Raw genomic sequence first — 11,078 nt, forward strand, 5'->3', positions numbered from 1 at the left:
GATTGTCATTTGGTGTATAAACCATCCCTCACAGACGAGGAGCAAGTAGGTAATTTTAAACCTCTCTAATAATGATGAAGATGAGGAGGAGGCTTCATCTTCAGTGGAGGACAGCGGGACCCCCCAAGTTCTTCTATATCAACCACAATGGAACCTCATGAGGTGAGCAGAGGCGGATGAAATACCAACATGTGACAGCCATGCGACAGTTGTCATGGGGACTCGCTATAAAAGCACCCAGCAAATGGTGTGGTTAGGATGTAGAGGTCAGGTCACCCAAGCGGTTGTGTAAACGTGGAAATAGAAAGAAAAAGGGACATTATCACCGTCGTTTGGTAAATCATAAAAGTAAGAGGATGTCTTTCTTTAGCCTTAACTAAAATACGTAAAACACGTGACTGAATAAAAATGTGATGCAATTTCTTTACGGCGTAGATATAAATAGCTCCCACTAGAGGGCGGTGTTTACCAATTTTACATTATTTTGCAAATACAGTACTGTATATCAAAAAAATGTTGGTGACCTTTAATAGTTGAAATCCTGATAGAAGAACAAGACAGCATTTATTATTTACACAGTAACGCTTCAAAAATATTTTACATTGCACTCACAAACATGGAAAAACACGACAAAACTTCTATAATAATAATAATATGAAGAAGATGCAAACCGAAAATTAACATAAATGTTTAGATGAAATAAGAACTTATGAAGTACAAACATATTATATGCATTACTGTGCTAGAAAATGATGCCGTGATTCAGGTACAAAAGCCCACTGAACCGAGAGAGAATATACGTCGCCATCTCTCACTGTTTGAGAAAATAGTACAAGATTTCGTCTTTGGATGCATTAACCTATCTAGGAAGTTTGCTATAGTTTCGTTTGTAAATGGTTCACAATGAATCTGTATTGAAGCAATTTATTCGTTTTTATTTTATTACTTTCGATTTGATGTCAATTAACTAATTATTGAACTGAAATCAAAATAATTCACTTGCTGTAACTGACCACTAGGCGACAGAAGTGACAAAATACACAAAATACATTGTGTTTCTGTGTTTGTTTTGTAAATAGAAGATATTAAGGCATTTGAATGATGATTTCATGGGATGGAACTGGAAATAGATGGTGGCATTTATTATTTTATCCGCGTAAATATGCTTTTCTTTTTCCACAATCTTTTGCTATTGCACATTTTTAAACATATAGGGATGATGAGTCGATGCCTTTACTGAGCGACAAGGACGGGAACCATTATACTTTTCCCACTACATTCTTTCAGCACTGCAGCTTGCGGATGCTTCGAGAAATCCTCTTGAACTCTCGCTGTCCCTTCTGCCAGCGCCTCAGAGAGGTGATGACCAGGTTGCCTTCCATCTTCTGGCCCATAACCAGGTACGGAGCGTTGATGTCGTTCATCTCCTCGCAGATGCACTGCAGCCCGTCCTTCAGCCACAGCACGGTCTTCCTCAGGTCCCGCTCCGTCACGCCGTTCAGCTTGTAGATGGTCTTGCTCTTGGTTTCTGGTACGATTTTGGTGTCGCCATTGATGTAGGAGATCTCCTTGACTTTGATCTTCAGAGCTTGGTGCAAACAGAGAACAGCAGTGAAACATGCTGCAGGTGAGAAACTTATTTTACGCACAGAGACGGAACCCGCGGTCACAGTTCGGACTGTTTGGCGCGTTTAGCCTCATCCTCTTGACCCTCGCAGCCCCTGACGTCGACCTTCACTGTCTCAAAGAATAAATACAAACTTACCGAAGTCATTCTTGCACAGGTTGTCAACTATTTCATTGTCGTTTTCCTCCGTCTCCTTGCAGGCATCACACACCCTGGGGACTGCAAATAATATACAAATACTTGTTACTGAACATCATCAATATGAATAAATGCACACTGCACTGCTGACAACTGTAGAATAGACACACAAGAGATGTGCAGGCGTAAACTATTACATAATCCGGAGAAGCGCATATTCATTTAGCGGTTGTTACGGGTAAATCCCAGTTTAACAGGGCTCACCCTCTTTGGTGACTGGCACAAAGTTGTCAATCGTCGCCGGCGGTATGCAGAGGTCGTTGTCGAGGGGGAAACGCTCACAGTCCAACATCTTTGGCCAAGGGAAGCCGAAGGCGGACATCACGGGCGCGCAACTGTTCCTGACACTTTCGCACAGCGACCTGCACGGCTGGATGGGCTCGTCCAAGTCATCCAGGCACACGGGAGCGAAGAGAGAGCACAGGAACTTTCTGGTGTCTGGGTGGCACTGCTTCTGAACCAGAGGGATCCACGACGAAGCTTGCTGCAGAACCTCGTTCATGGTTTCGTGTCCGAGCAGGTTCGGGAGACGCATCTCCGTGTACTCTATATCGTGGCACAGAAGGAGATTGGCGGGTATCTGCTTGCAGTTGCTCTTTTTGTAGAACAATTCATGCTGGCTAAAGCTGTATAATCCGTGGATCGCTTCAGCGCAGGGAATCGTTATCACCCACAACAGAGTCGTCGTGGAAATAATGGCTCTCATTTTGCGTGCGCGTAAAACTAGAATATTAAGAGGCTTAATCGGGAGGTACTGAGCATCAGGCAGCTGAAATGAAGCCTGTGTCAGGGATCAGCTCCTAATGTAACAGGAGGTTTTCCCCAAGGAGCGTCTGGGAGGAGTCTCTGTGGCGCGTAAAGAACGCACTGATTTCCTTCTATCAGGTGTCAAGTTATGAACACGTTTGTCTCAACCAAAAACCCATATCTCACATGGCCCTCACAACTATTTTCGAGGACTAGTTATATCTCGTATTCTCATATTTAATGGAAATCTGGAAATGTTAATGAATCTCGTGCGCAATGGCTGCGATCTGGCTTTCAGAGCCGCGCGCTCTGGTTATATTTTGTCAGCGGGAACATTTATTCCAGCTCACTGCATCATTCATTTTCCATTATTAGGGAGCGCAGTGGTGAAATCCTCGGGGTAGCTCTGCGGGTTCATTCCTAAAGGTGACACATTGCCGGTGTGAGACGCAGACCTGAAGTACCCAGGGGTGAAACCAAATCTGCCTTCCGCTGCTCTGCTGCTCTGGATCCCATCCACTCTGCAGCCCCTCGGGCTCCAGTCTGGTCTGCAGACAGTCGCCTCCTTCAGATCGAAATTTTGGTAAGAACCATTGTGGCATCTCATGCTGAAGGAGCCAGTTTGGCCTAAATTACAAACATATTTTCATACATTCCCAAAACTTTAGAAGCCTTTATAAAGGCGGCGAGTGCTTCATATTCACAGAATTAAATACTCTGAAGCAGGAACATGCTAATCGAAAGTCTTCCTGTAAACAGATGAATCTGACCAGAATGGGCCATTGTTTAGTAAATGTTATTGCCTTTCCAGATGATGATTAAAGGGATGGTAGTGGTGGTGGGGGGTCTCTTCCCAAACCTCTACTCTTCAAAGTGTGTTTTTTCTATTCAGATGTCTGTAGAAACACTTATTTAGCCAGTGAAGGGCTCCAGCCCCCAGTTAACCCGTCACTTTAATGGCGGAGTCGTAGGTCACTAATCTGCGCCTGCGGTCGGGGGTTAAACGCAGGTTTCCAACACATACATCCCAGATAGGATGTATATGCACATATGGAACACATACACAAGTGTATATAAGATAACGAACTGCTTCACTCCAAAAGATAACATACTATCTCTGTTAACGGGACACTTTCATTCCAGTAAACTGATCCCAGGCCTGTGCTTTTCGTTACCCTGGTGGGTTCTTATTACATCCCTGTGTGAAGACGAGACACAGTCTCTCGGGCCTTTGTGGTCCATCTGCAGCCCAGTTACCCGTTTCTCCTCAACCCCCCATCCCCCCATTGAATCCTTTTCTTCTTCTTGTTCTTCTTCCCCTGGAAAATCAAGAGTGGGGCTCATGTCAAAAACAATCACATAATGTGCTGCGCAGGGTCAAACCAGAGCTAAACCCCAGTGGAAATGCTCAAGGAATCAATTTATTGAATGTTCGCAACGATTTATAAAACCCTCAGTCAAAGGCGCATCAGAGCATCAAAGTCGTCAGCGTTGCCATAATGTGAAACAAACTGGAGCTTTTTTATGCACACAGGCTGCCCAGCCTTGCCCACCTGGTTACAATAGTTTAAAGGTTTGCCCCTGTCGTATTTCCATCCATCCATCCTGTCAACCCCTGCCTATTCCTAATCGGGGGTCACGGGTGTGTGTGTGTGTGTGTGTGTGTGTGTGTGTGTGTGTGTGTGTGTGTGTGTGTGTGTGTGTGTGTGTGCTCAGACTGGAGGAATACTCCCTGAACAGACACTATACACACTTACGGGCTATTTGTAGCCTCCAGTCGAACTACTGTGTATGTTTATGGACTGTGGGAGGAAACGGGCTTACCTGGAGGAAGAACCTGTAAAGGCCTGAGCTGGAATCAAACCCAGAACCCTTTTGTGAGCCGCCATCAGTTCTTATTTGAATCGGCCGGTCGATGCGGAAACCCTCCTTCAGATGCTGTAAAGATGCTTCGTGTCTGAAGGAAAAGAAAGAAGGAGGAATAAAATAAGGCTTCCTTGTTCAAGCCACTTATCTTCTCGAGCTCCTTAACAGCCAGTGACAAAGTCCCGAACATCGTCTCGACGTGCACTAATGAGCTTGTTACCTTCAATCACGTCCTCTTATGCTGACATTGGGGTTGGAATTTATTCCAGCCAAGAGAAATTAATCCCATTACAGCCCCAAAGTCGTATAGATTATGCCTGCTGGCGTAACTGATGGCCCCACTGTACAGGGGTAATTGACTCAGTATGGGGTTCCAGAGCAGCTGTGGGACATGTAGATGTGCTCTGGCTGACTTCGGGGCTTGCCAAATCTATACTAGAAGAGCGTGCACTGGATTGGCGCATCTGTTTCCATGAAACTGGTGTACTCATGCGTGTGCTTTAGCGTACCTGTAAAATCGTCCAGATTGTTAGGTGTGTATACACCCATCTGCATTTTTGCATATTAAGATGTAAACAAAGATAAAGGCGATGTTTGAGTAGCGCGGCTGTGTGAAGCAGCGACGGCTTGATTGCGATGCCACGCAGGCGAAAAAGACAGAGTCATTCTTTTGCTGCACGACTCGGCAACACAGAGTCAGACAGGTTTATGTCCGCAGGATGTTGGTGGATCAGAGAGACCAGAAGATCCTCTTGCTCTTTGACCCCCCGACTGATACTGACTCTGCAAGACTCACGCTGTGAAGGGCTCTGCAGGCACTTTTTACAACTTTAGCACAAGTGGCTCAGAAAAGTGTTTCCGAGTGACCCGTACCTGATCTGCACCCCATATGGAGAGTCCTTGGTGCCCCTCTCCACCTTTGCATTCCTCACCAGAGGAATGTTGCGGTTCTTTGTTTAATGTGACAGCTTTGCTGAATCCCGCGATACATTGAAAGATGTTCTGTGGGCAGGAGAATGAAAACCAGCATGCAAAGAATTGAAAACAGGTACATTCACTCTACCTGTTGAGGAGGTTTTGAGTGATTTCCTGTCCAGGAAGTTCTGTGTTTATCTGGAACTGTGAAAGGAATGAAAGACCATTCATCTTTAGAAACAAGATGGCTGCCATTCAAGAATCTTTGCCAACTTTGTTTTTTCACACGCAACAAATTGTAAAGATTTTCTTTTCAATCATTAAATTGCTCATTTCCTGGACTCGGTTTGTTGTTTTCTTTCCAATTATTTCCCATCCCGCAAAGGTTTTCATGTCATGAACGAATTACCGCCCCGGGAGAAGTCACGGATCGTTTGTCTTTTTGACAATTGGTGTTGTGATATGTGATCTCACATGCCTTCATCGCAGGAATTTGTGTGTTTGAAAAGAAAAAAACTAACTACCCTCTTAATTTTAGCGATGGAAGCAATGACCCACAGTGACCCGCAGTGACCCGCAGTGGATCAGAAAAAGGCTTGAACTGTCATTCTTAAAAGATTTAACATGAAAACTGTGCAGGTTTAGTATGTATTCATCATTGTTTTGTTTGTTCGCCACATTTCTACCATCTAAAATGTGAAAATGTTTGCTACATTTGCTGTTAGCACCCTTAGCCGCTGCATACGTAGCTGCAGCAACAGGAAAATAATAATAATATGTACAAGCTCACAAAAAATGTAATGGTTATATTTACTCTGTCATTCTTTTGGACCTTAACCATCAGTTAATGTCATTTCATGATGTATTTCTTTTTAAAAAAAAGCCAATTGTGTAGATAAAAACTGTTACGCTTCCTCGCGCGTGAGCATACGATTTCTGGCCGATGGCGTGCAGAGCGCGATGGAACAAGCCCCCGGCAGCGAACAATAAACCTGCAGAGTCCAGCTGGGAGGAGGGAGAACAGATCCAGGAACTCTTCAGGAAAACAGAAAGAAAGGACAGATGAAAAGAGGAGCATCACTCTCAAATTTGCCAATTCCAATGACTCTCTGGAACTACCAAATTAATTCCAATTAGTGATGCTGGTGCGTGATGAGGCTGCTTTTCCTGATACAACGGGTTGACATCTTAGTTTTCTCATGAAAACTAAAACCTTTCTTACTGAAGGAGCATTAAAATGAAATATGTTTAAACAGATTAGAAACAAAGCCTTCATTGTCTTCTCAAATAGCCAGCTGGCGCTATACATTAGGTGGAAAACTATGACATGTTTGTGTGGTGCATGTAAAAGTGCAGTCAAGTCATATTTCTTTGTGTATAAATTCGCTTTAATGTGGCTTTGCCGGCCGAATTTGTTCCAACATTTAGACATGAATGAGGTTTAATATCACCCACCAGCCCAGAAACCTAAAAAACACCAACATTTATTTTCCTGCATGTGGAGAAACATCTGCAGTCTGACTGGTTCAAAAAGTGAGCGCACTTCACGTCCCTGACAAACATAATCAGCATTTCACCTCCAAAAGGGCCCAGTTTTCCCATTATTCCTGGATTAAAATCAAAGAGCGGAACGCCATAATGTATCTTAAACTGGCAGCAGACAAGGACTTTTTATTCTATCATTCTGAGCTCTACAGAACTGTCTGAAATACGCCTCCATGCCAACAACCTGCAACTCAAGCAATAAGAACTGGGGATTTAAAATCTGCCTGCCTATAAATTACAGTCAATCTCCTCATAAAACAACACTGGACGAGAAACAAAGCAAAAGTCTGGCTGCCAGATCGCAGACGAGCTATTGTTCTGCCGCGTCTGTGCAGTTTAGAAGACTTGGATACATTAAACAATAAAAAGTTCAGGGTAATAACCGGTCTCATGCTGCTAGTACAGTAATTCTGCATATAATCGTTACAGCAACTGAATAACCTAATTACCACTATTAACTGTTATTGTGATTTATTTAAAATGCTTTCCTTGACACTGTTTGCATGAAAAGATTCTAAAAGTTACCCATCTCTGTTGCTTAAGAGCAGCAAAGAGGTGTTTCCTCACCGCATGAGGGTTCAGTCAATCTTAATTAACCATTCATAAAAGCAGTTTTTACTTTCTTGTATTTATCGGTGGCTTTTAAACTGTCATTGCAAGTGAAGAAACAACTATCCAAATGATCTTATCCGTACGTATTAGTGCACAGCTGAATCTCCTTAATAACCTTCCTGTCACAGGACTAAGTCCTACTAGACGTACTAGACTAATATTTGTATGTATCTGTAGAATATAGCATATATATCCATATATATATTTAAAGGTAAATTGTCTAAATGCACACATTCATTATGCTCTACATTCAGATTATCCCCAAATTTAGGAGCTAAAATGAGCTCCATATGGGCCGGTCCTGCACTGACACGTGCGCACGCACACACACACCCACACACACACACACACACACACACACACACACACACACACACACACACACCCACACACACGCGCACGCGCACACACACACACAACCTTGGAGCCAAGGCACTAATAGGCCCATCAAAAAACTACTCTTGCGTCTGAATCTTGTTGTTAGCCTGAGCTAACCGATGGAGACTTCGCAGTTCAGCCCTTGAACTTGTGCAACTCCCCACCTGCGTTTCCTTTTGTCTATGTGGTCCTTGCGGTTTGGTGGTTTTTGGTTGGAGTGTTTCATGGAGGAAGGTGGAGAGGTTTGGAGCACTTTGGTGGCAGAGTTTGGGAATGTTAATAGGGGGAAAAATTACCGTTTAGAGTTGGTATTACCCATGTTGAGGGGCAGCCAGTGAATAAAGGAAGTTTGGACAAAACTTGACACTTGAGCCTTTTGATCCAACTCCCCAACGACAAAATTGGACGCGTCGCTTTTGGACTGGATGGGAGGGAAGCTGTCACCGCCGCCACGTCGATGCTGTGCAGACAGTGCTGGGTGAACCTGAGGTTGGTGCATAAATCCAGACCCTTGGGCCAACCTTGACATTCTGTTCCCTGATGGTCCCTCCCCTGCTGTGGACTCTGGCATCCCAGCCAGACCCATCCATCACAGGAGCACCGGGTTCCTCCCCCTGGGGGAGGGGGAGGCCCCAGAGTGGAGCACCTGCCTTTATGTTTTTACCCTTGTGGCTAAAACAAAAGCCCCCCCTTGGTGCACTTCAAACCCCGCTGCTTTCCTGTGGGGTGAGAGGTCAGTTGAGGGTGTGAGACGACTTTGCTCATCCAGAGACACTCTTCTACTGTGACATTCGCACTCAGCCATGCAGCTAAATCAATAAGCCTCATATTACACACAGGGCAGAGGTTGAAATATGACCAAAACCAGACAAAATGGCAGAGAGAACAAAAATTAATCACCTTAAACTAAACAGAAAGCAACTTCTTCACTGCAAATGGTCTACCCCCCCCCAAAAAAAAGGATTTGGGCTCATCCCATTTTGGTCCATCTGTTTTATATATTGTAGCCAAAAACATCACTGATTTGATTCGACCCAAATGTGATGCTTGAGGCAATTTCTTATATCCAAAAGCCTGTTTGACCCTCCTTCTTCTGCCCTCCACCTACAGAGCTATTTTTCCTTCTCTCCAGTGGTCTCATTGGTGAATCTGTGTGCGAGTGTGTGTGTGTTTGTGCTCACATGTGCGTGAATGAAGACCGACTTAAACTTTCCTTACAGCAGGATGAAATATGCACAATACTAATAGTGTGTGTGCCTACAACAAAAGTGGAGGCATATAAAGACTCCAATGTTTGGAAAAAATACTGGTTCCAGGGCAGAACCCTGAGGAATGCCACAAATCAAGAAAGCTGTGTCAGACATGAAAATTCTTGACGAAAAGGGGGAAGAAATCAAAAAGGTGACATTTCTCGTAAAATAACAACATCCTTATTGCCGCAGATCCAAGATAAAGAGACATCAGGCAGAAAACGACATCTTTAAATCTTTGTTTGCGTCGCTCTGCTAAGGGATTTTGCATAACATCTGTCTGTGTTCTCTTCCATCAGAACCAGGCGTGGGAAACAACTCAGTCATATATTGTCCAACACGTTGCCAATCGTCTGAAAATGAGACAGAATAGCCCACATGGTTCTGATAAAACCCCGGGTAAAGCGCTGGTCAGCACAGTTGGCCTGTCCCCATCCTTTAGCTAAAAAGCATCCTGATGTGTTATTGAGGTCGAGAAAAAAAGTTCTTGCTGTAAATAAATGTGATGGTCAAAACGTTTTTCTTCTGTTTTCAAAACTGCATCCAGAGGAAAAAAAAAACAATGGAAGAGCGAGAGAGAGAAAACTAAAAACATGTTTCCGGCCTCCAAATGAAGCGTAACACATACTCTCTGTGTGACGGTGTTTATAGGAACGCTCAGAAACACAACTCAGACGATTTTTGGAAAAAACGTAAAGACTCTGAACACATGTTTGTTGTTTGGAGTCGGAGGCCTCAGTGGTTATTTATGATGGCGGAGGTGATTCATGTTTTTGCCAAAAAGGTGGCCGGCGGAGCCAAGACGCTGCTGCCGTCACTTAAACAGTGTAGAGTCTTGGAAGCAAAACGCATCCTCTTTATGATGACAAAAACATCCCGGTAATAACAATAGTAAAACATTGTTTCCTAATTGTTAGCTCAATCCTTTCTGAAATTATGGCGTAGATTTATCACCGCAGACCACCAGGGGGCGACACATATAATTGTGCTTTATTTTGAGGGGCTCTCCATCACTGCACCTGGCAGGAATTTTAATGGAGCCGCCCAACAAATAACCAACTGCTGTTTGCATCATTTGTCCAGGCCAGCAAAAATCTGGACCCTTGTTTCTTACATCGCATCCATTGAGCGCCCATTGTGGGTTTAACATTAGCACGTCTGCTACATCTACATTCATATCTCAGGCACGAATGAAACCAGTATCAACTGGTTTCCAAACAGGTCTGCCCGCTCCTGCCCGAAAGGGGGGAAATTAGGATGTCAAAACGGTATTACGTTTCTTATCTTTATTGGATCACCACTCGTCAACTGTGGTCAAGCATGAATTCACGGGCTTTGCTTTAAACCAAATTTCCCATAAGGATGGGAATAAAGATGTCTGACTAAAGAGCCAAGGATTGTGGGACAAAATCCAGCTGGCTTTAATTGTATCCTTATCTCTCCGTACCTTCTATCATCCCAGGCGCAGACCCCTGTACAATTCTGTTGGTTTCAGAGCCAATTCAAGGCCCTTTGAGGCCCCACTGGAATTAAAGCTACACTTGGTTGGCAGAGAGAGCTGTGGAGGAGAAAATTGCAGGGCGACGACGAATTCTATCATCAAACTTTATGAAAACAGTCATGAAGGATTTGGGTTTTGAGTACTTAAAGTCAAAGAAGAGGATAAACAAAAAACGTGGTCGGCATATTTTAACATTTACCGTTGAAGAAGTTACCTCACATATTCCAGCGCTGACCAGTACAAAATCTAATTTAATGTAATTGCAACAGTCTGACTGTGGTTTACATTTGGTGTCAGAGGTACAGCGAAGCTTTGAGTTTCCTCCTTGCTAACATTGTAATGCAACATCTGTTGTTCATCACGAATCCCACCTGTTGGGAGTCGAGCTCCAACAAGGATCTTTCTTAAGGAAGATGCTACACAACATAAACCACACTAA

The 11,078-nt window shown here is 43.9% G+C and overlaps 1 protein-coding gene and 1 long non-coding RNA gene across 2 annotated transcripts; both read right to left on the reverse strand.

Annotated features, from left to right (window-relative positions):
* Window positions 1-942: 942 nt before the first annotated feature.
* On the reverse strand, window positions 943-2,633 carry sfrp2 (secreted frizzled-related protein 2). The gene is made up of 3 exons (XM_003972291.3): window positions 2,030-2,633; window positions 1,766-1,846; window positions 943-1,588 (listed from the first exon to the last, which is right to left on the reverse strand). Exons 1-3 carry the CDS (start codon window positions 2,529-2,531, stop codon window positions 1,284-1,286), a joined length of 888 nt encoding a protein of 295 aa, XP_003972340.1. The 5' UTR covers window positions 2,532-2,633; the 3' UTR covers window positions 943-1,283.
* Window positions 2,634-3,497: 864 nt separating this feature from the next.
* LOC115253322 (uncharacterized) lies at window positions 3,498-6,137 on the reverse strand. Its single transcript, XR_003891636.1, has 3 exons — window positions 5,312-6,137; window positions 4,397-4,529; window positions 3,498-3,891 (listed from the first exon to the last, which is right to left on the reverse strand). It is a non-coding gene; the product is annotated as an uncharacterized lncRNA (long non-coding RNA).
* Window positions 6,138-11,078: the final 4,941 nt, after the last annotated feature.

This window comes from Takifugu rubripes, chromosome 17, assembly GCF_901000725.2.
Source record: "Takifugu rubripes chromosome 17, fTakRub1.2, whole genome shotgun sequence".
Lineage (NCBI taxonomy): Eukaryota > Metazoa > Chordata > Actinopteri > Tetraodontiformes > Tetraodontidae > Takifugu > Takifugu rubripes.

What these genes read in the sequence shown, in the direction of transcription:
- sfrp2 (XM_003972291.3), bottom strand. Translation starts at nt 2,531, where the DNA reads ATGAGAGCCATTATTTCCACGACGACTCTGTTGTGGGTGATAACGATT. An exon ending in TGTGCCAGTCACCAAAGAGG is followed by an intron (nt 1,847 to 2,029) that starts GTGAGCCCTGTT and finishes TATTATTTGCAG; the next exon opens with TCCCCAGGGTGTGTGATGCC. An exon ending in CCTGTGCAAGAATGACTTCG is followed by an intron (nt 1,589 to 1,765) that starts GTAAGTTTGTAT and finishes GTTTGCACCAAG; the next exon opens with CTCTGAAGATCAAAGTCAAG.